The sequence below is a fragment of the Saccopteryx leptura genome, chromosome 1 (genome assembly GCF_036850995.1).
Source record: "Saccopteryx leptura isolate mSacLep1 chromosome 1, mSacLep1_pri_phased_curated, whole genome shotgun sequence".
Lineage (NCBI taxonomy): Eukaryota > Metazoa > Chordata > Mammalia > Chiroptera > Emballonuridae > Saccopteryx > Saccopteryx leptura.
In genome coordinates this window covers 273,121,655-273,146,741 of record NC_089503.1, presented here as the reverse complement: position 1 = coordinate 273,146,741, position 25,087 = coordinate 273,121,655, and the positions used below count along the sequence as shown (strand labels likewise).

At 39.5% G+C, this 25,087-nt stretch overlaps 1 protein-coding gene across 3 annotated transcripts in view; it reads right to left on the bottom strand.

Annotated features, from left to right (window-relative positions):
• Nucleotides 1-6,233: 6,233 nt before the first annotated feature.
• TFCP2 (transcription factor CP2) overlaps nucleotides 6,234-25,087 on the bottom strand; it is a 75,819-nt gene continuing 56,965 nt past the window's right edge. For 2 of the 3 annotated variants that reach the window (XM_066353967.1, XM_066353948.1), the window contains exons 6-16: nucleotides 23,135-23,241; nucleotides 21,604-21,756; nucleotides 19,279-19,389; nucleotides 18,868-18,956; nucleotides 16,801-16,849; nucleotides 15,917-16,010; nucleotides 14,790-14,880; nucleotides 11,989-12,113; nucleotides 11,053-11,195; nucleotides 9,123-9,174; nucleotides 6,235-8,304 (exon numbers count right to left, since the gene is read on the bottom strand). In XM_066353967.1, the coding sequence (XP_066210064.1) occupies nucleotides 8,267-8,304; nucleotides 9,123-9,174; nucleotides 11,053-11,195; nucleotides 11,989-12,113; nucleotides 14,790-14,880; nucleotides 15,917-16,010; nucleotides 16,801-16,849; nucleotides 18,868-18,956; nucleotides 19,279-19,389; nucleotides 21,604-21,756; nucleotides 23,135-23,241 (1,052 nt within the window). In that variant the 3' untranslated portion in view covers nucleotides 6,235-8,266. Of the gene's footprint in view, nucleotides 8,305-9,122; nucleotides 9,175-11,052; nucleotides 11,196-11,988; nucleotides 12,114-14,789; nucleotides 14,881-15,916; nucleotides 16,011-16,800; nucleotides 16,850-18,867; nucleotides 18,957-19,278; nucleotides 19,390-21,603; nucleotides 21,757-23,134; nucleotides 23,242-25,087 lie in introns of all 3 variants that reach the window. The other variant, XM_066353959.1, reaches the window with a different exon arrangement.

The window sequence follows — 25,087 nt, the reverse complement described above, 5'->3', positions numbered from 1 at the left end:
ACCAAAAGATAAACAAGAATACACTCTCCAGAGAGGGTTTAAGTTAATCGGTTAGAAGATACTTACTATGTGCTGAGTTTCATAGAGAAAAGGTTAAAATAAAAAGCTAAGGCTTTGTATTTGTTTTTACACTGATAGAAACTTGCAGATTTAGCCTAAACTTATATGTTACTTTACTAATTCATATTTAATTATATCCAGATCTAAAGAGCCAAGCATGCACCTCTTTGTGACCAATTTCAAACTAACCAAAAGAGATCTATATGTGCAAATATGGGGGGAAAGGCCAGAGCAATTTAAAAGCAGAAACAAAGAAGTTGAGTGAGTTTATCAAAGAGGAAGACTTCAAAAAGGACACAGACTGACTGATCTGCATATGTGTATAACACCACAGATACCCTATTAAAAGCAAAGTAACTACCAGGTTTGAGAGATCCAGTGCAGGGCTGGTGAGTTTAGAGAGGACAAGCTTAATAAGCCTAAAGGAGGTAAGTAAAAAGCTGAAGCAAAGTTATAAAGATATCCAGAGAAATATATTAACTAAATCCTTAAAGGAAAATCAGACATTAGAACTCAGAAAGAAAATAAGAATCTGCAGTGATTAAAATAAGGAACGTGCACATCATCTTATAAAAATATATGAAAACAGATTTACCTAATATACGTAACTAGGTTTCACTCATGTCCCAAAAGACCCTGTACAGTACAAAGTAGTATAATAATACAATAAATAATACATGAATATTTTTAAATAGCAAGTCCCTTAAATTGACATTAATCCAATTAAAATTTTAATTCGTGTATAACTTTTTTTGAGGGGGGACAGGGACAGACAGACAAGAAGGGAGAGAGATGAGAGGCATCAACTCATAGTTGTGGCACCTTAGTTGTTCAGATTGCTTTCTCATTTGTGCCTTGACTGGGGGGCTCCAGCCGAGCGAGTGACCCCTTGCTCAAGCTAGTGATCTTGGGCTCACACCAGTGACCACAGGGTTATGTCACGCTCAAGCCTGATAAGCCGGCACTCAAGCTGGCGACCTCGGGGTTTTGAACTGGGTACTCAGCATCCCAAGCCCGCGCTCTATACACTGTGCCACTGCCTGGTCAGGCTAATTCCTATATAACATTTATTTTTTTATTTTTGACAGAGTCAGAGAGAGGGACAGATAGAGACAGACAGATAGGAAAGGAGAGAGATGAGAAGCATCAATTCTTCATTGCAGCTCCTTACTTGTTCATTAATTGCATTCTCATATGTGCCTTGACTGGGGGCAGGGGATGGGTGGCTACAGCAGAGTAAGTGACCCCTTGCTCAAGCCAGCAACTTTGGGCTCAAGCCAGCGACCTTGAACTTCAAGCCAGCGACCTCTGGACTCAAGCCAGCGACCATGGCGTCATGTCTATGATCCCAGGCTCAAGCCAGTGACACCAAGCTGGTAAGCCCGTGCTCAAGCCCATGAGCCCACACTCAGGCTGGCAACCTCGAGGCTTCAACCTGGGTCCTCCATGTCCCAGTCTGACGCTGTATCTGCTGCGCCACCACCTGGTAAGGCATATATAACTTTTAAATCTCTGAATTTGAGAAGGCAAATATTAGACTTAGTTGCAATTTCCAAGGTAACTTGTTGAATAGGCCTATGTTCATAAGATACACAGAACAGACCTGGAAGTGAATAGGAATGTTGAAGAATGAAAAAGGAGGAAGTGGAAACAGATGGAAGTTTAAAGTCAAAGATAAAATACAAGGTCACTAAAAGAAGCAATAGTAAAAATAATAATGATGATGATAGAGAAAAAGGTACTGATAGCATTAATCTCACATGATATAAGTCATCTTTTGCAGCTTATTCCATTTGCAGTGGTAGTTAATTCTTCTTCATGTAAGCCTTGGAGTTCATACAATGAAACAAAAATTTAATCACAAACTAAAAATAAACATTCTAGTAAAAAAAGCCTTAGCCCACAATGAAGAAAATAGAGCATTTTAAAGAGAAAAATGATGCAGGAATACTCGATATGAACTAGTAATCAGGATGGGGTAAACGCAGGTTTACAATTGTTCATATGGAAAATAACACAATAATTAATAAATAATAGTACAAGAATAAACTCTGTGTTTCGAGAACTCACAACTGTAAACATACTTTTGCCCCACCCTGTATAAATGATGCAGCTAGGTGGGACATTTCTGTCATTCCCAAGACTGGAGTTCTCAGACCAGCAGAGGCCATAACAGATCAAATTCCTAAAAGGACCCATCCATGGCCAACAAAAACAACCAACAACTCAGAAAAATGATAAAATGCCTCAACTTTAGCTCTTTAGTCCCAAGCTATATGGAATTGTTAAGTACTGACCACAGAAAAAAACTACAGTGAAGAGGGAGAAGCTCAAACCTGACTACAAATATTTGCACCCTTAATTTGTGTTACTTTCAAAACTGAATGCAGAAGTTCTACTCAATCCTGCATGGTAGTTTGCAAGACAGCCCAGATCTCTGCAGCAAACCTATACAAGACATTTTCAGAATACTTGGGGATACAAAGTGTTTTCAGAACACTCCTTCATTAGGCATAAATTAGAAAATTAGAAATGGCTAGTTCCATTATGCCAAGCTTTCTTCACTTGCCAAGCCTCCTCATGCTCTTCCAACTCAGTGGTGAGATCATATCTACCCCTCAAAACATACCTAGTGCCTAATAGTGCCTGGCTTCCAGGAATCAGAACATCAGCCCCCTCATTTTCTCAGTTTTTGTATTCATCCTACTGTAATCTCATTCCAGATAATATGACCATTCCCATTTCCCCTCCCTTTAAATGAGCTTTTAAAGAAATAATTTATGTGGGCAAACAATCTTATTGGGCCATAATACTGGACAAACTATTTTATTACTTACTATACAAATTTCTCTTTTTTTTTAATGTGCCTTGACCGCGGGCCTTCAGCAGACCAAGTAACCCCTTGCTTGAGCCAGCGACCTTGGGTCCAAGCTGGTGAGCTTTTTGCTCAAACCAGATGAGCCCTTGCTCAAGCTGGCGACCTCAGGGTCTCAAACCTGGGTCTTCCGCATCCCAGTCCAACGCTCTATCCACTGCGCCACCACCTGGTCAGGCTATACAAATTTCTTATAGTGACTAGTACTCAATCCTTAGAGCCCTGCACTGACTTCCCAGTAACTCCTCTTTAACTATCAAGTCTTTATACAGCAAAATCTTCTAGAAGGAATCTATTATACTTCAAGGGAACAGAACAGACAATGCTAAGTCAAATACAATGCTACTTACTCTCAGTAGGGTCTAAAATCTAAACATTGTCTTTCTCCTGTACCCTCACTCAAACAGAAACATTAAACTCTTTTTTTTAATTTTTAGATTTTATTTACTCATATTTTTAGAGAGAAAGGGAGGAGGGGGGAAGAGGAGCGGGAAGCATCAGCTCGTAGTTGCTTCCCGCAAAAAAGATTAAACTATTTTAAATAGCAGCTGTCACATTCTGTGTGTGTGTGTGACAGAGACAGGGAGAGAGACAGAGGGACAGATAGGGACAGACAGACAGGAAGGGAGAGAGATGAAAAGCATCAATTGTTTGTTGCGGCACCTTAGTTGTTTATTGATTGCTTTCTCATGTGCCTTGACGGGGGCTCCAGCAGAGCGAGTGAACCCTTGCTCAAGCCAGTGACCTTATCCCTGGCCAGTTGGCTCAGCAGTAGAGCGTCAGCTCAGTGTGTGGAAGTCCCAGGGTCAATTCCTGGCCAGGGCACACAGGAGAAGCACCCATCTGCTTGCTTCTCTACCCTTCTCCCTCTCCTGTCTATGTCTTCCCCTCCTGCAGCCAAGGCTCCATTGGAGCAAAGTTGGCCTGGGTGCCGAGGATGGCTCCATGGCCTCCACCTCAGGCGCTAGAATGGCTATACTAGACTGGCTCTGGTTGCAATGGAGCAATGCCCCAGATGGACAGAGCATCGCCCCCAAGTGGACATGCTGAGTGGATCCCAGTTGGGCGCATGCAGGTATCTGTCTCTCTGCCTCTCTGCTTCTCACTTCAGAAAAAAAAAAAAAGAGAGACCTTGTGCTTCAAGCCAGCGACCTTTGGGCTCAAGCCAATGATTATGGAGTCTATGAACCCACACTCAAGCCAGAGACCCTACATTCAAGCTGGTGAGCCTGCACTCAAACCGGTGACCTCGGGGTTTCAAACCTGAGTCCTCTGCATCCCAGTCCAATGCTCTATACACTGACTGTGCCACTGCCTGGTCAGACAGCTGTCACATTCTTTAAAAAGTAAAATACAGCAAATTTTACTTCTAGGAATATAGTTTAGAGTTACAGGCAAAAAAAAAAAATTATGAAGATGCATGTTCAAATGGACCTAACCAGCCTGGCCTGTGGTGGTGCAGTGGATAGAGCATCGACCTGAACACTGAGGTTACTGGTTTAAAACCCTCGGCTTACTGCGTCAGGGCACATACAAAAAGCAATCAGTCATTGAACAACTAAAGTGAAGCAACTATGAGTTGATACTTCTCGCTCCCTGTCCCTCTCTTTCCTCTTTCTGTAAAATCAAAAAAGACAATGTTTTTTGTTTGTTTGTTTTGTTTTTACACAGACAGAGAGTCAGAGAGAGGGACAGACAGACAGGAACGGAGAGTGATGAGAAGCATCAATCATTAGTTGTTCGTTGATTGCCCTCTCATATGTGCCTTGACCATGGGGCTACAGCGCACCGAGTAACCCCTTGCTCAAGCCAGTGACCTTGGGTTCAAGCTGGTAAGCTTTGCTTAAACCAGATTAAGTCTGCGCTCAAGCTGGCAGCCTTGGGGTCTCAAACCTGGGTCCTCCACATCCCAGTCCAACACTCTACCCACTGTGCCACCGCCTGGTCAGGCAAAAAATAAAATCTTAAAAAAAAACACAGGACCTAACCTAAATGGCATCCACAGGGAATGGCTATTTTTAAAAAATGTGGAACTAAAATATAAATTCTTTTTTTGTGTGACAAAGATAGATGAACAGATAGAGACAGACAGACAGGGAGAGAGATGAGAAGTATCAATTCTTTGCTGCAGCTCCTTAGTTGTTCATTGATAGCTCTCTCATATGTGCCTTGACCGGGGGGGGGGGGGGACTCCAGCAGAGCAAATGACCCCTTTCTCAAGCCAGCAACCTTGGGCTTCAAGCCAGCGACCTTGGGCTTCAAGCCAGTGACCTTTGGGCTCAAGCCAGCAACCATGGGGTCATGTCTGTGATCCCACGCTCAAACCAGTGGCCCTACGGTCAAGCTGGATGAACCTGTGCTCAAGCCAGTGACCTCGTAGTTTTGAACCTGGGTGCTCTATGTCCCAGTCCGACGCTCTATCCACTGCTCCACCACCTGGTCAGGCTAGAACTATAAATTCTAATATAAGGATGTTCAAGATATGTTACAGAAATATAAAGAACAAGTTGCAAGTCATTAGTATTACATGAGCCCATCTGAGTTAGTGTGTGTGTGTGTGTGTGTGTGTGAGAGAGAGAGAGAGAGAGAAAGATAGAGGAATACTTTTTCTCAATGATGAACTCTGTATAGTGGAACTAGGAGGGAAATAGTTATACCTTTCTTTATTGTTTAAATTTTTCACTTTGTGCTTGCATCAGGCACAGTGGATAGAGTGTCGATCTGGAACACAGAGGACCCAGGTTTGAAACCTCAAGGTCGCCAGCTTGAGCAGATTCATCTGGCTTGAGCATGGGCTCACCAACTTGAGTGTGGGATCATAGACATGATCTCATGGTCACTGGCTTGAGCCTAAAGGTCACTGGCTTGAAGCCCAAGGTCACTGGCTTGAGCAAGGGGTCACTTGGTCTGCTGTAGCCTCCGGTCAAGGCACATATGAGAAAGCAATCAATGAACAACTAAGGTGCCGCAACACAGAGCTGATGCTTCTCATCTCTCTCCCTCCTGTCTGTCTGCCCCTATCTGTCCCTCTTTCTCTCTCTCTTGCTAAAAAATAAGTAAAATTTTCACTTTGTACATAACTTTATTTTTTCTTAAAGATTTTATTTTATTGGTTTTTTTAGAGAGAGGAGAGAGGGGAAAAAGGTGAGAAGGAAGCATCAACTAGTATTTGCTTCTCATATGTGTCTTGACCAGGCAAGCCCAGGATTTCAAACTGGTGACCTCAGCATTTCAGGTTGATGCTTTATCCTCTGCACCACCACAGGCCAGGCTGCACATAACTTTCATAATGAAAAACATAGTCTGAAATTTTCACTTAATTGAAAGGATCAATAATGAACAAATGCAATTTTTATTGGCACTATAAATATGTTTTGGAGCTAAAGAAAGCCTAAGATATTTTCTGGTCAATTTAAACACCTGTGATGACAAACCTGTATAAATTCATTTCTATGAATTTGAAGACTACTCTGAAAGAAAACCACTAACTTCAAGTAAAAATTAATAAGTGTAAATTTATAGTAAATATATTAATAGAATTCTATGTATCATTTGCAGTAAACAAGTCACAGATTCTGATTTAGAAAGGACCTTAAAAGTCATCTAGTCCAACCTTCCTAGCCTAACATTATTCAAACAGAAGAGAAACAAAACAAAAGAAACACAATAGGAGCCTGCTGATAGAGCTGATTTCCCTGAAATTGAGAACCAGTCCTAGGAACATAGAAGAATTAGAAATGCCCCTAAAATGGAAGCATCGGTAATCATTCAGTAAATAACTGTTTTGGTCTAAGATGTCAAATTGTCCAGGTCAGTTCTAAACAAGTTTGTTGACTTAATTTTCCAGTTTTCAAAGTTTTCCATTTGTTTCCAACCAAAAGAAATCAGACCATGTTGCCGGTTGATTTTAATGAACAATAATCTCTGTATAAAAACATTTAAACTTTATCAAATGCTTTAAAAACACACACACAGATCCAAATCCAATACATAATCTATGAACATTCTTTTTTTCACCTCAACAGAATATGTAAAGGGATTTCTCGATAAAACTTTACATGTGTAAAAAAGACCCATAGTCTTACCACATGTAAACACACACACACATTCTTTAAGGAAGAACAAAAATACATGGTAAGAATGTGAATGGGATCAGAATGAATTTCTTGTAAAGCTTAAATAAAAGAATACCACATAAGTAAAAGAACTTCCTATACCAAGAGAAAATGCAGAGAGGGGAAAGAAAAAGGAGGGGTTAGTTTAGCTCATTAATAAATAGTTTGAGAAGGTCATTCAAGAATAGTGAATTTTCAGAGTTACAGAAAATCCCCAGTTTTCACCACCTCAAATTCTGTGATCTGATAACAGATGATGCTTACAAAGCACCTATTTTTTTGTAGGTTTTGATTTGTTCGTTATTTAGGTATGGTTTGTCCCTTTCAGTGGTTAAACACTCAATTCTCACTCAGTATAAAGTTCTATTCATCAAAAGAGCCACAGTAAGAAATGATGGCAAGCTCAGGGTATTGCATGGGTGGCAGTAATGGGTGGCTACTAATAAGAGCCAGACTGCCTGGGTTTGGATTTCAGCATCACTGCCTGTTACCTGCCTGCTGCTCAGCAAGCTACTTAGCCACTATATGTCTCCATTTCCTTGTCTTCAACTAGGATCATTATTACCTACTTCATATAGGATTATTAAGAGAATTTAAACAAGATAACCCATTAGAAGAATTTATCGCATTGCATGGCACAAATAAATGCTCCATAAATGTTAGCTAAAATTATACCCATCATAGTATTACAGGGGAACCAAAAGAAAAATCCTAGTCTACTTCAGTATTTCGCTTTGATGAGGTTTTCAGGGGCCAACTGTGGTAAAAAGCCAGTATATGTCTGATGCAAAAGAGATTTAGGATCTAGTCTTATGAATATAAGTGTTCACTTTATATTATAAAAAAAAAATTACACAATTCCATATCACAAAATTTAACATCTTTCCATTAAATATCACACAATTCCCATCATTATGCCCTAATATACACCCCAGATGATGTAGAGTTTCTACTGATATTCAATGACAACAGGGTGCAGAAATTTTAACTAAGAATAGCTGCAGAAATGCATGTTAGGCAGTAATCTGTGTGTGCCGCAAGAGCTTGGGCCAACACAGATGGCTGGGACTCTGCCTCCATAGCCTGAACTCCCCCCACACACAGTCAGATGGGTCAGGTTCCTGCAGACTTTCAAATCTCCATTCTGGCCCCTTCAAGAGGGGAGTTTCCAAGAGGTGAAGGAAGCAGCAGTCACTGAGGATGGAATACCCCACACCTACTTCAGTATAATATGATAGCTATCATTGGTTTCTGCTGTAAAAAAAAAGAGAGAGAGAGAGAGAGAGAGAATAATCTTTAGTCACCTTTAAAACACAGTGGAAGAAAAAAGTACAGAAGACAAGGGGCAGCATACTTATTATCACAGAATACTAATGATAAATATATATTATGCCCGACCCATGGTGGCACAGTGGATAAAGTGTTAACCTGGAATGCTGAGGTCACTGGTTCAAAATCCCAGACTTGCCCAGTCAAAGCACATGAGAAAAGCAACTATGAGTTGATGTTTCCCGCTCCCCCCCCCCCACTTTTCTCTCTCTCTAAAATCAATAAATAATATCTATAAACAAATAAATAAAATATACATGATAAAGACGAGCCTCAATTTCCTCATTTGTCCATGGAAGGTAAAAGAGAATGGCAGAGAATCATCAGTTACACTTTGTCTACTCTGATAATGACAAGGAGTCAATTCATACAAAGAAACAATCTCTAATAATGTCACTTTCTCTAGCCTGGCCTGTGGTGGTGCAGTGGATAGAGCCTTGACCTGAGAGCGTTGACTTGGAACACTGACTGAGGTCACCAACTTGAAATCCTGGGCTTGTCCAGTCAAGGCACATATGACAAGCAAGCAGAGAAAATTAAAGTGAAGCAACTATGAGTTGATACATATTGCTTTCCCCTCCTCTCTCTGTAAAAATCAATAAATAAAATCTTTAAAAAAAAAGTCACTTTCTCTACCTCAAATACGGTGGTCAATACCTTTCATCTCTCCTCAAAGAACTAGTATGAAAAAAGCTCTTAAATCCCCTAGAAAAAGGTGTTTGTTTGTCTTACTATTTTATTACCTTTCATTGTATCCAAAATAAAACAGGCTTCTTCCTGGAAGTTCTGGATCATCTGAAAAGAAGCAAGAAAATTTGCTGATCATTAAAAACTTCAGTCTGTTGTATTTAATTTTGCTTGTGTGGCTTTTTATTATATTAGACTTAAGTAAAAAATAATCCATTGCTTTGTTTTGTTTTCTTCCATTTAGTTATTAAGTTTTAAAAGCTAAGTAGATCATAGATAAGATCCCAAGGTCACTGGCTTGAAGCCCAAGGTCGTTGGCTTGAGCAAGGGGTCACTGGCTCGGTTGGAGCCCCCCAGTCAAGGAACATATGAGAAAGCAATCATTATACAACTAAGGTGCCACAACTATGAGTTGACACTTCTCATCTCTCTCCCTCTTCCTGTCTGTCTGTCCCTCTCTCTCACGCTTAAAAGAAAAAATTACTCATGAAAACATGTAGTACATTTATACTGTTTTAATCAACTATATAATTATGGTGTTAATTCTATTCAGAAGAAATAATTTATCAATTTTACTGAAATAAATATTTTAATTGAAACAAATTTTGTTTCAATGAAATATGGTAGAATAATAAAAAGTATTCAAGCATAAAAATAGGTTATGGTAAGAAAAATTCTATGGGGGAAGTGAATGGAAATATGAGTTAAAGGAAACAAAGAAATTACATTAAAATTCTGTTAAAAAAAAGTGTATTCATTTTTATATATTTTATTGATTTGAGAGAGAGAAACATTTATATGTTGTTCCACTTTAGTTATGCATTCGTTGGCTGCTTCCTGTATGTGCCCTGAGATTGAACCCACAACCATGGTGTTTCGGGATGATGCTCTGACTGAGCTACCAGGACAGGGCCTCCCATTTATTTATTTATTTATTTTTAAGCGAGCGGAGGGGAGGTAGTAAGACAGACTCCCACATGCATCCCGACCAGAATCCACCCAGCAACCCGTCTGGGATCAATGCTCAAATCAACCTAACTATCCTTAGTACCAGGGCCAAAGCTTGAACCAATCAAGTCACTCACTGTTCTTGTTTTAATCAACTATATAATGATGGTGTTAAGAGAGAGTGAGATAGTGAGAGAGAAGGAGGAGAGAGAGGGAAACAGAAGCAGATGGTTTCTTCAAACCCGGGACTTCGCATGCTAGGCTGATGCTCTTATCCACTGAGCCAGCCAACCAGGGCCTCTTTTTTTTTCCTAAATAAATGAAAGTATTAAATCACTCTTGTATTTAGATTACATGGAATATAGTTAAAATAGTGAAGCAATCATTTCATTTTTAAATGTCATAATATGCCCAGAAATAACATCTTTTGCGACTATTTAAACTTAAATGAAAAAAGTTCAAGTCCCTAAAAATGTACAAGGGGATACACATTTTTGAAAAATCATTTTAGGGCCCTGGCTGGTTGGCTCAGCGGTAGAGCGTGACCCACCATGTGGAAGTTCCAGGTTCGATTCCCGGCCAGGGCACACAGGAGAAGCGCCTATATGTGTCTCCACCCTTCCCCCTCTTCTTTCTCTCTGTGTCTCTGTTCCCCTCCCGCAGCCAAGGCTCCACTGGAGCAAAGTTGGCCCAGGCGCTGAGGATGGCTCCATGGCCTCTGCCTCAGGCACTAGAATGGTTCCAGCTGCAATGGAGCAACGCCCTAGATAGGCAGAGCATTGCCCCTTGGAGGGCATGCCGGGAGGATCCCAGTTTGGTGCATGCGGGAGTCTGTCTCTGCCTCCCCACTTCTCACTTCAGAAAAATACAAAAAAAAAGAAAAGAAAAGAAAATTATTTTAGGAGGCAAGCAAACAAAACCATCTGAAACCTCTGGTCTAGAAAATAGCACTCTGCCCCAATAGAACTGACCTTGATCCTCTCACACTCCCTGACAAATTAATTGCCATCTGGTGATTCAGCTGTACTGAAAACCTACCTCATCACTAATGAGCACATGGATTCCTGTTGGCCCCTGCTTGTAGATCTGGCTGATCTGGCAAGGGGAAATGCTGAAAAGCTGGGCAATTTTTTCTGTCAGTTCAACCGCTGTCAATTCTTCTAGGTAGATGGCATGGTACACTGCAAAAGGGAGAGAGCAAGAGAGCAATGGCAGTCAATATAATATTTATCTGCTCTTTAAGGTAATCTGATCCCTAGAAATGCCCACTCTTCTGAAGGACTCAGAGTCAAATCCTGAGTTCAAATCCTGACTTAACCACTTGCTAGTGTGTGACTTGGGGTAACATATCTAAGCCTCATTTTCCTCACCTAAATGCTGGAGATAACAATAAAATCTACTGTAAAGAGGAACTACAACAAAACTGGCCCTGGCCGGTTGGCTCAGTAGTAGAGCGTCGGCCTGGTGTGCAGGAGTCCCGGGTTCGATTCCCGGCCAGGGCATACAGGAGAAGCGCCCATCTGCTTCTCCACCCCTCCCCCTCTCCTTCCTCTCTGTCTCTCTCTTCCCCTCCTGCAGCCGAGGCTCCATTGGAGCAAAGATGGCCTGGGCGCTGAGGATGGTTCTGTGGCCTCTGCCTCAGGCGTTAGAATGGCTCTGGATGCAACAGAGCGACGCCCCAGAGGGACAGAGCATCGCCCCCTGGTGGGCATGCCGGGTGGATCCCGGTCGGGTGCATGCGGGAGTCTGTCTTACTGCCTCCCCGTTTCTAGCTTCGGAAAAAATGATGAAAAAAAAACACAAAAAAAACATGACAAAACTGCCGAGAATAGTGCCTGGAATATACTAGGAACTTAATAAACGTTAGCTATTACCATTGCTAAATCTGCTGTTTGTAAATTCCTATCACATATGCTGGTAAGTCATCTCTCCACCTTTTCTCATATCTGTCCTGTCCTGTCCAGAAGGACCTACCGAAGAAAGTACCAGTTGAGTCCCCATCCTCATGCTTCTGCTGCTGTTGCTGCTGCTGTTGCTGCTGCTCCCTCAGCTGCAAGGATTCCTGGCAAACATAAATGGTTAGCCTTGGGCGCACCATCCTAAGGAGAAAAAAAAAAAGCTGTTAATGTTACATTTACATTATTACTGTAGAGCAAGGATTGAAGATTAACAGCCCATGGGCCAATGAAGCTAATTTGCTGTTTTATTAGCTCCCCATTGGGAGGGGGTGCATGTGCATTTAACTGAATTTTTTCCCACAGAAAGCATCATATACACCTCTGAATTTTTGGCTTTTCTTCAAAAATCAGATCTGGCGATCCAAAACCCTCATTCTACTAGAAAACAATCAGCTGTTCTCTGTGCATGGGCTATGCATTCTTCAGTACACATCCCAGACTTGACTGTTACTCATTTACATGTGACCTCTGTGGTCACCTGAGTTTGTGACCTTTGATGTAAACGTTATAATACAGATGTTCCTCAATTTATGGTGAAGTTATATACTGATATCCCATCCTAAGTTGAAAATCTTGTAAATTGAAAACACCTTTAATATACCAAACTTACCAAACATCATAGCTTAACTTAGCCTACATTAAATTTGATCAGAATTCTTTTTCTTTTTTTCTGACAGAGCCAGAGAGAGCCAGAGAGAGGGACAGATAGGGACAGACAGGCATGAAGGGAGAGAAATGAGAAGCATCAATTCTTTGTTGTGGCACCTTAGTTGTTCATTGACTGCTCTCTCATATGTGTCTTGGCCAGGGAGCTCCAGCAGAGCAAGTGATCATGACCCCTTGCTCAAGCCAGCAACCTTGGGCTCAAGCCAGTGACCTTTGGGCTCAAGCCAGCAACCATGGGGTCATGTCTATAATCCCATGCTCAAGCCAGCAACCCTACACTCAAGCCAGATGAGCCTGTGCTCAAGCCAGCAACCTCAGGGTTTCGAATCTGGGTCTTCTGTGTCCCAGTCCAACGCTCTATCCACTGCACCACAGCTTGGTCATGCGTGATCAGAATTCTTACATGATCTTAGAGTTGGGAAAAATCATCTCACTGAAACTGCTCAGTATTACAGAGTATCGTATCATTTATCACTAGAGTCTAGAAAGAGATCAAAATTTACAATTCAAAGTAAAGTTTCTACTGACTGCATATCATTTTCATACCATCCTAAAGTTGAACAATCATAAGTCGAGCCATTATAAATCAGGGACCATCTATAGTCAAAATGTTATGAGCCACTATTTTTGTTTGTTTTCATTGATTTTTTTTTAGAGAAAGAGAGAACCATTGATTTGTTGTCCTATTTATTTATGGCTGACTCTTATAAGTGCCCAGGGATCAAACCCACAACCTTGGCATATCAGGATAACTCTCTAACCAACTGAGCTACCCAGCCAGGGCATGAACCACTGTTTTATGAGTTAGGTTCAAGATACAACTTTTATTTAAAATGTGCCAATATAGTAAACTGGAGAGTCTTGTTTGCTTCATTACCTTCTTTTCCTAAATAGCCTAAGCCTTCTTTTGGTTCTTATTTCTTTGATAACTGTATTCAATTACCTCTTGATCTGATTATCTTATTGCTTTCTATTTCTAAATGGTCTTTAGATAATACATTTAAAAATGAAAGATCTAGTCTGACCAGTGGTGGTGCAGAAGAGGGCTGACCTGGGATGCTGACGTCCAAGGTTTGAAACTCTAAGGTCCTGGACTTGAGTGCTGTCTCAGCTTAAACATGGGATCATCATTGAATCCCTAGTCAAGGCACGTATGAGAAGGCAATCAATAAACAACTAAAGTGCCACAACTACAAGGTGATGCTTCTCATCTCTCTCCCTTCTTTCCCTTTCTCTGTCTGTCTCTCTCTTGCAATAAATAAAATAAATAAATAAATAAATAAATATCCATTCCTTTTTCCCAAGTCATTAATACTTTGTGAATTTCACATCTTTCCTTAAAATTTTCCTAAATTATAGCCAAACTGATAAACTCTTGCAATATACAGAAACACAAGTACTTCACAATCTGTTTCATTATTTAGTCACTGATTTGGTTCTATGGCATTGACTTGTATGTTTTTTCTATCAATGCTACTGGTACCTATTGCAAATTTGAAATCACAAATTGGGACTACAAATTACTCTCTGTATTATAAATATATTTCTAAGAAGACATTTAAGCAATTCTTACCTAAACTTACGAATTATCTCTTCTCTAGCTAAAGCTGGACCTTTACAGCTGTTGTTTCTTTTGCCTAGAAGGCTCTTCCTTCATATGACCTCATAGCTTCTAGTCTTCTCATAACTCAGCTTAAATAATTTCTCTTCAGAAAGATCTTTCCTAACCAAATTCTAGGTACTCTATAAGTCACAACTGTGTCTTTGTTTTGCTTTCCTTCAAAGCACTATCACTATCCAAAATACTTACTGTTTATATCTTTATCTCTCTTCCCATTAGATAGTAGTCTCCATGATAATGAGTACCCTATTTTGCTCATCACTGTATCCCCAAAACCTAATAGCTCATAATAGGGACAATGAATATTTACTGAATGAAAAAAACTGCTAGAAAAAAAGAAATATCGCGAGGAATTCCTTGAATCAAGTGTTGGAAAGGATATTTTTCATCTTCATTTATTTGGTACAAAGCTTGCATTCAAAAAGAATGCTTTGACAAGATGTATTTAGCTGTGCAGCAAGTATTGTGAAGAGTCCATGAATTCAAATCCATTTGAAATCCAACCTGATATTTTCACACTAATCACATACCGGCCTTTTAATGCATTAAAAAGTCTGATTCCATCTGCAGGGCCACAGATTTGGATCACATCATCTCTAGTTAGTTTCAATAAATCTGCCCCTGAAATAAACATAAGAAATTGGGTGACAGAGGCAAAGATTCTCTTTGTTAATGACTATTAAAATGGATTTTGTTACAAAGATACCTCATTACTACTACATACATTACAATCCATAATCTTTTGCATGGTATATAAGGTCCTCCATGACCCTGCCTCTGCTTCCTCCTCCACCTCAATTCCCACCCAGTTACTTCTCCACTTAACTCCATGCTTTCATCATACTGATGATGTGTAATGAGAATTTGTTTCTCCTACCTGAAATACCCTTCCACCGCCTGACCGATAGACTCCTCCTCATCCCTCACACATCACACATGTTCCCTAACCCCACACTCTCCCCTAAATGCCTAATTCTGTATCTACTATACCACATTTACTGTTTACCCTTTTTTGGAGGATTTATTTTTATTTGAATATTTTGATACTAGATCATGAATGATCAGACAGTATGCCTTATCCATTTGTGTATTTCTGCCATGGTACACTGAAAGTGCTAAATAAGAGTGGAATGTGCAAATAAAATACAACATAGTGATATCAAGAGGAAAATTTCTGGATGTGAGGGCGATCTGGCTGCGACATCTGTCACCCCATTGATCGCCAGGGTTGATTCGGCTGATCTGGCTGGCTAGGCGGGTGTCCCCTTCCTCCCTCACCGCTCCATGTGCGTCCCTCCCGAAGCTGCGCGCTCGGTCGAAGAGGACGACCTTCCCCGCTAGAGGAGAGGACCGTTCTTTGGTCAAGGGTATACGAGTAGCTGCGCTCCCCTGCTAGAACCTCCAAACAAGTCTCAAGAGGAAAATTTCTGACTACCTGCAAATATGCCTTGATAAATATTACGTGTAATATACATTTAAAAAATGTTGTAAAGAATAAATATTTTAAAATTAAGGTGAGTTTAAACTAAGAGTCTTTCTAAGTATTTCAGAGCACGCACACATGCACACATACACCTTCTCACACGTATACCAGGAGGTCTTAGAATGTAAAAGAATATCCCATGCTGGGGAAAACAAAAGGACAAGCAAATTTAACCTGAGAAGTTTGTAAAAAGCCTTGTGAATGTAGAAAACCGGTTTCGATGTAACCATTGCTGAGCTTCCTGAGGTGTGGTTGTTGGCAAGAGGTTCTAAAAAAAAGAAAGCAATTTTTTTGGTAACTAAATAGATTGAACTTCACAAAGATAAAAACACTCACAAAAACACCCACACTCAGATAGGCCTAGTTTGCTTTGGAAGTTGTCTATACAACAGTCTTCTTTCTCTAACCATGCAAGATATCCTTGGAATTCCATCCTTATCTTCCCCACTAGATTGTAAATTCCTTACACACAAGTCCTGCATTACTTGTTTTATATCTCCAGTCCTTAGCATAGTATCTGGTTCACAGTCAAAATTCAATAAATGTGTTGTTGTTGTTTTTATGGTGGTTGTTTTTTAGCAAGAGAGAGAGATAGACAGGAAGGGGCAGACAGATAGGAAGGGAGAGAGATGAGAAACATCAACTCATAGTTGCAGCACCTTAGTTCTTCATTGATTGCTTTCTCATATGTGCCTTGACCAGGGGGCTCCAGCCAAACCAGTGACCCCTTGCTCAAGCCAGCGACCTTGGCTCAAGCCACCAACCATGAAATCACGTCTGTGATACCATGTTGAAGCCAGTGACCCCATGCTCAAGCTGATGAGCCCATGCTCGAGCCGGATGAGACCACACTCAAGCTAACAACCTTGGGGTTTCAAACCTGAGTCCTCTGCATCCCAGGCTGGCGCTCTATCCACTGTGCCACCACCTGGTCAGGCTTAATAAATGGTTAATGAATGAATGAATACTCCTTAAAAGATGGGCACTTCTACTGGATTGCGCAGTCATCAAAGTATTATTAGACATTGCAAATAACTGACATACAACTTTTGACTTACATCTGTGGCTGGAGGGGGCGGCTCTGGCTGGTGGTTTGGTGAACCATTTCTAAAGAAACATTTATAATGAAAGGATGAGTCCATGGCATGTACTAAAGTTCATCATTTTATTCTTCACTCTCATAATAAGTCCTAAACTACAGATTTAAATGAATCTGTGCACGCTCATAAAACATTCTTATTCTTAGACCCAATACTTCTATTGTTTGTTAATTTATTGTAGACTATTTGGGGGAGTGAGGGGGGGAGAGACTATATCATTTGCAACCTTTTTTTATTATTGGATAAATTGAAAAAATATCAAGATTACAGTAAGTTGGGAATAAATTATGGCATAAAGACTATTTAACATAAACTTATTAGAATATAAGCTAAATATCAGAATACAAAAGTAATCAATATATCACTCCTGCATTAAATGTATAAATGTACAAACACCTATAGAAAAAATTTTAGAATAAAATTTATGAAATGCAATGTGATCACACATTTTTTATAATAGAAAACACTTAATAATTACTTTTGAAGCAACTTCAAATATTGTAATCTAAGGACTATTTCCACACCTTTAGTTTCTCCCTGAAATTCCTTTTGCTTTATAGATTGTCCCTCTTACCTAATGTTTAGGTTTTTTTTTTTTATGAGAGGAAATTATTAGAATGAAGTACATAACAAAGAGGAAAAAAATACCCTCTTAAATCCTATATAATATTTAAAATTGCTTATAGGTAGACTGAATAATCCACATGGGTAATAAGAGATTTTTCTTTCAAAAGAGATCTTTTCCATCTTCTTTCTTTACCTTAACTGCAAAATTCAAATTCAGTATTCAAATTGAGTGATTAAGTTATCTCAAAGGCCCTAGTTATCTATTCTTTCTACAACTTCTACCTATTTTTTTCTTAATTGTTACATTTTGAATATTTAAGCCACCTAAATTACTTTAGGTGGATGAATACATAGCCTGAATAAATTAAAAAACATTAGAACTAAATATACTCATACATTTCATAGCCTATTTGAAATTTCAATCTGGCCTATGTGGAATACATGCTAAATGCTAGGGGGAAAGACACTCTTTAGCAATCATGTTCAACCTTCTTCCCGATTAACAAAGATTCATAATAATTGGGTGTTAGGATCATTCTTAATAAATAATAAAATAGATATTAGTGTTTGTACAATGTGTTTCAATTCCCGATGATCACTCTCTGGTGAGAGTTCGATCAGGAAGTGAAATAACCACAAGTATACAGTGATTGTGAGAAGTGAAAAGCCCAGAAAATCAGTCCCTAAATCACTAAAAACTAACTATAAATGTGATTTTCTAATGAGAGGAAAAAAGAAGAGAAAGGGATTTATGATCCTCTTTCAGTCTCTTACTGTGGCAGATGATCAAAACTGACACAATCTGACCTTGCAACAAAGTCGAACCTATTCCAGGGCTCTCTCATCTATGAGATAAGCCATTATACAGACTTAGTGCCAAAAAAAAAAACAAAAAAACAATAAAAAAAACCTCTTTCAGTCTATTTTAAAGGTAATCCAAAACTCAGTTACAACATAAATCCATCAAACACTAACCAAATAGAACTACAGTGGGTCCTCGGGTTACGACACAGTTCTATTCCTATGACAGTGACGTAATCCAAATTTTGGTATAAGTCGAAACACACCCTAGCCTAAGTCACTTACCTATCTTAACACAGTTGTAAAATCATAATCTAGAACATAACAATACAATTAAGTCACAGAAAAAGAAAAAGGACATAAATATACTGTACTGTACACTATACTGTATATTCTTCCGCCTTGCACTACCAAACTAGTTCGCCCATGTAGTCCATAAGTATGACATTAACAGCATAAGCTGAAACACTCACATCTCAATTTTCCCAAGTTTTTATGAGAGTGAGCATTATAAACTCTAAACGTTGTATGTCAAGACTCTCATAAACTGAGGACCCCCTGTACTTATTGATTTGGAAAGATCTTGTTTACAGAGAGATTATGAAAAATACACATTTAATACAAACACAGGCAATAAATTTCATTTCCCACACTTACCCTTCCCCAAGAGAAAAACTGCTATGGGAACTGTTGAAGCCAGGTGATGGAGAATTATTGACATATGTGATTTCGGGCCATGGAGAACACTAAAACAAAAGACAACTGAGATAATAAAAAGTATAATTGACTCCAGTGTTCCACAGAAACATTGTTACTTGAATAGCACATCTTGATTAGTAAAAGTAAATTTTAAGTCCTCAGAGGTCCCTATAACTAAGAGGATAAGTTAAGTTTCAACCAGGTAGGAAGCAACTTTTTTTTTGAGATATAACTGACGTACAACATTATATTAGTTGTAGGTAAATTACAACAGAATGATATAATAAATGTATATATGGTAAAATGACTGGATTTTTCTTAAGAGTAAAAAGTATTGATTGAAATTGTCACCAAAAGAACTCCTTTTACCTCTGTGAGTATAGTTGTCTCATAGGAAGGTTGATATTTCTCCTTCTCATGAGGTGTTCGTTTCTCCATTTTCTCCCTATCAGTTTTTTGCTTTCTGTCTGCACCTTTGGGCTGAAATGAAAAATACTTTGTTTTAAACTCACCCTTCAACCCAACAATGTTACTAAAAACTTAAGCCTGACCTGTGGTGGCGCAGTGGATAGAGCATTGACCTGGAACCCTGAGGTTGTAGGTTCGAAACCCTGGGCTTGCCCATTCAAGGCACATACGACAAGCAAGCAATGAACAACTAAAAGTGAAGCAACTATAAGTTGATACTTCTTGTTCTTCCCGCACCCTCTCTTTTCTCTCTGTAAAATCAATAGATAAAATCTTTAAATAGCCTGACCAGTCGGTGGCATAGTGGATAGAGCATCGGACTGGGATGCAGAGGACCCGGGTTCAAGACCCCGAGGTCGCCAGCTTCAGTGCGGGCTCATCTGGTTTGAGGAAAAGCCCACCAGCTTGAACCCAAGGTCGCTGGCTCGAGCAAGGGGTTACTCGGTCTGCTGAAGGCCCGAGGTCAAGGCACATATGAGAGGGCAATCAATGAACAACTAAGGTGTTGCAACGTGTAATGAAAAACTAATGATTGATGCTTCTCATCTCTCTCCATTCCTGTCTGTCTGTCCCTGTCTATCCCTCTCTCTGACTCACTCTCTGTCTCTGTAAAAAATAAATAAATAAAAATTAAAAAAAAAATCTTTAAATAAATAAATAAGCCCTGACTGGTTAGCATGGTTGGTTAGAGCATCATCCCAATACGCCAAAGTTGCAGGTTCAACCCCCAGTCACAGCACATAAAAGAATGAACCAATGAATGTATAAGTAAGTGGAACCACAAATCAGTGTTTCTCTCTCTCTTTCTCCTTTCTTCTTTCTAAAATCAATAAAAATTTTTAAAAACCTTATGCAGTCACAATTGAAACAAAGATATATTATAATGACCTAAAAACAAGATGCATCACTGTATGTAAGTTGGAAAATAGGAAATTTAAATGTTTTATAGAGTTAAAAAAGAGTAAGAGATCTACAGCTATAAACATGGAAAGAGCTCTAAAGTACATAGTTAACTGAAAAAAGCAAGCCTCAAAATAGTTCATACAGTATAATACCTTTTATGTTTGAAAGAAAGCATATGTATATCTACATACATGTATATATAAAGGCACAGAAGGGGACTAGAAGGATACATACATACTAAATCGTAACAGTTGTTACCCCTGGGGAGAGGTTGGCGAGTCAGGGTAAGAGTGGTAAAGGGGAATGTCAGTGTCATGCTCTGAATACTTTTGTATTAATGGATCTTTTATAATGAGAACATATTTATCCATGTGATAAAAATAAAGAGCAGCCCTGGCCAGTTGACTCACTGGTAGAGCATCAGCCCAGCACCTGGAAGTCCTGGGTTCAATTCTTGGTCAGGGCACACAGGAGAAACAACCATCTGCTTCTCTACCTCTCCTCCTTCCCCTTCTTTCTTTCTTTCTCTCTCTCTCTCTCTTTCCCCTCCCTCCCACAGTCATGGCTCAATTGGTTCCAGTGAATTGGACCCAGTACTGAAGATGCCTCTCATGGCCTCCCCTCAGGCACTAAAAATAGCTCAGGAGCAACACCCCAGATAAGCAGAGCAACCCCCTGTAGGGGGCTTGCTGGGTGGATCTCTGGTCAGGGGCATGCCAGAGTCTGCCTCTCTGCCTCCTCTCCTTTCACTTAATAAAAAATAAATAAACAGCAAAATAAGGAAAGATCAAGTTTGAATGTAACCAAAGCTGTCAACTTTTCATAATTTTTGTAAGCTTTTAGAAAAGCTTGTAATTTCAACAGACTTTAAGAGCATTCAATGAAAATCCATGAGTTTTTGCCTGACTGGTGGTGGTGCAGTGGTTAGAGCATGGACCTTGGATGCTGAGCTCCCAGTCTGGAAACCTCTGAGGTCACCAGCTTGAGCACAGGCTCATCTGGCTTGTGTGTGGGATCATCAACATGATCCCATTGTTGCTGGCTTGAGTCCAAAGGTTGCTGGCTTGAGCAAGGCGTCACTGGCTCAGCTTGAGCCCACCCTTCGCCTACCAAGGCACGTATGAGAAGCAATCAATGAACTAAAGCATCACAACTATGAGTTGATGCTTCTCATCTCTGTCTCTCTCGCTCTAAAAAAAAAAAATCCATGAGTTTTCATAGTTTCTGATGAAAGCCAAGTTGGTTTTTTGACTTGGTAAATAAATGTTACAACTGAAAGATGAGGAAGATAGCTCCAAGGACCATGGCAATGCCAAGGAATACCTTGAAGACTTTGATCTGGCAGCTGGCTGAGTGCAAGTGCTCAGTATATTCCCCGTTCTCGTTCTCCTTGAAGGTATCAATTTGGACTCGGAATGGCACTCCCTTTTCTCCGCCATGTTTCCTCATGGTGAACTCTGTGCTAATACAATGCACCTGAGGAGAACACAACATCCAGGTTTCAGGAGAGCTAGCTAGGCAAACCAAACAACATTTTTTTAGCAACTACTACCAGCAAAACCTTTACAAAGTATTATAAACATTTACCAAAAAAAACTTTTACTCTTTTTAATCTCAAAGAATTTACATTCTAATGGTGGAAATGAGGAAAACTGAAATGATTTACAAATGCAAAAAAAGTAAATGTATAGATCTAATTAACAAAAGCTACTGTGAAGAATTAAATTCATCAACTGCTTTAGAGAATACAGAATTAACATAAAAGAGAAATAATTTCTGTTAGTAAAAGTTTTCTGGACTTTTAGGTAGATTTTAGAAAGAGGAGGCACCATCCCTACTGGGAAAATAGTAGCTATGAAAACTGGCAATAGGGAGGAAAAGGTTTGCTTGGCTATGCAGAAAGTCTTAAGACTTTGGTGAATCTGAAGAGTGGAACCCTGATTGACCAAATACTAGCCTGGGTAAGTTATTAACTTCTCTAAGCCTCAAGGACTATTCCTATTCCATAGCATTACTGTTGAAAGTCTCAAATAAAATTATGTATACAAAGTGTTTACTTAACCCAGTAGCTAACTCATAGGAACTACTCAATAAACTATTCTCTATGATCATGACAAATAAGAATTTTTAAGGAATCTACCCAAAGATAATCAGATATGCAAATCAAATTTTAAGTATAATGAGGTTCAAAATAACTTTATAGATAATAGTGAAAAATTAGGACAATCTCAATGCTAGATAATTGTTAGTGAAGTTATGGTACATCCAGAATAAAATATGGAAGGTGGGGAAAAGTAGGTTTACAGTTGTGAGTACGTGAAACACAGAGTTTATTCTTATATTCGTATTTATTAATTACTGTATTATTTTTCCATATGAATAACTGTAAGCCTACTTTTGCTCCACTCTATATTATGCAGCTGTCTGTAAGTTTTTTGGTGAGAAACAAATAAGTAAATTGGAGAAATTAGAAGATCAATTCAGAAACTCCTTACTGCTTTCAGGGACATGTTGAGGAGTCTACACTTGATAGACTCGTACCCTGTAAAGATTCCCAACTCAACCTGTTTTATCCTTTAAGAAACAAATCGGTAGTAAGAGATGCTGCTCACGCCTGACCTGTGATGGTGCAGTGGATAAAGCGTCCAACCAAATACTGAGGTTGCCAGTTTGAGACCCCCAGTTTGCCCGGTCAGGGCACATGTGAGAAGCAAATACTATGAGGTGATACTTTCCTCTCACCCCACCCCCCATTTCTCTCTCTCTTCTCTCTCTAAAATCAATATATAAAATCTTTAAAAAAAAAGAGAAAGAGATGTTCTTTGAAACTGGAACCCCATTCCCAATGCCTTACCTGAATGAACACAGATGTCCTCTTCGCAGGGTCCCACAGGAACTCCACTGTATTTAGTTGGTTTGGATTAGCCCTAGGATCGATTATGCCCACAGACATTGGGATATCTGAGAAACAAATGGTAATCGTTGAACAATTCTGAGTGCCACTGGGTTTAAATACGAAAACACTGGTTTTTACATTGGTATTATTGGCCCCTAGTTACCAAGATTTTTATGTACCTTCTTTTGCGAGTGAAAGGGGTATGAATAGAGCTAAAATTGCCCTAAGCACTTTCCTTCTGAGTATCTTTTTTCCACTTTAAAACACAATGTAGCAGTTTTCTTTTAATTCCAAAAATTCTACTTAAATATGATTTAGTCTACACACTAGCTCTAGTATCATAAAAACTGTAACTTTAAATCTACTTCACTAAGTTTTAAGATTAGTGTTACTGCTAGAAGTACACTAAGAGCATTTCTATAAAAGACTAAAGTAAAATGTGTGAATAAAGGCAAAAAATACTGTATCTCAGATAAAAATGGGAAAGTCATTAAATAATCCTATAACAGCGTGACACTTCTTCTACTCAAGAGGTAGCAAAAATGGGCTTTAGAACTTTACTTTCCATCCCACATAGCATACATTCAAATACTACTCCCTGACTTCTCTTATAAATATTCAAACTAGGAGATAAAGCCTCCTATAACTGTACTGTTTTAGTATCAATGATTCAAACAAGAAGCCACTAAGCAGGTCCACTCCACAGTGTTAGTTCTGTTGGATTCATTCTAAGGCCAATTTTGTCACATGAATATCAGGGTGTCTGTATATCTGTATGAGAACCAGTGTTTTCTCAGGTAAAACTAGTAGTACTTAGATTTAACAGGTTACCAATAAGAGATAATAACCAATAAGAACCTGACCTGGTGGCGGTACAGTGGATAGAGCGTCGGACTGGGATGTGGAAGACCCAGGCTCGAGACCCCAAGGTCGCAGGCTTGAGCGCAGGGTCTCTGGCTTGAGTGTGGGATCATAGACATGACCTCATGGTTGCTGGCTTGAGCAAGGGGTCACTCACTCTGCTGTAGCCTCCCCCCACCCCGTCAAGGCACATATGAGAAAGCAATCAATGAACAACTAAGGAGCCACAACAAAGAATTGGTGCTTCTCATCTCTCCCTTCCTGTCTGTCTGTCCCTATCTGTCCCTCTCTGTCTCTCTCTGTCTTTACCACAAAAAAGTAAAAAATAAAAATAACCAATAAGAGATCAAAGATACAGATGCTAGGATTCAAAATACATTTATGAAGAGAGGTTATGCATGTTGTAAAGATATTTCCCTTATGTGCCATGACTTAAGAGAAACAACTTTCACCCTGTGTAGCCAAGTAGAAAAACCTGAACTGAAAACCAAGAGACATAGATTCTAATTCAAGGCCTCTTACTTTACGTAAGACAAAGCACTAATCTAGCTCTAAGGTATTATAAAATAAAAGCACTTGTGAAATGTAGGGGGAAAACCTGGCCCCTTTTACATACTACTCAAAACAAAATGCCAGGCCCCAAATAGCCAAAACAATCTTGAAAAATACCCCTTGAAGGTCTCATACTTTCTGATTTCAATACTTATTACAAAGTTACAGTTGTCAAAAATGGTGTGGTACTGGCATAAAGATGGGCATACGGTCAAATGGAACAGAAAACAACGCAGAAAAACCTTCATATATAGGTTAAAATGATTTCAGATAAGGGTGACAAGGCCATTCAATGGTAAAAGATAGTCTTTTCAACAAATGATACTAGAAAAACTGTATACCCAACCCTGACCAGGTGGTAGCACAACTGGGACACTGAGGACCCAGGTTCAAAACTTCAAGGTTGCCAGCTTGGGCATGGGATCATAGACCCCCATGGTCCCTGGCTTGAGCCCAAAGGTCGCTGGCTTGAAGGGTGTTGCTGGCTTGAGCCCAAAG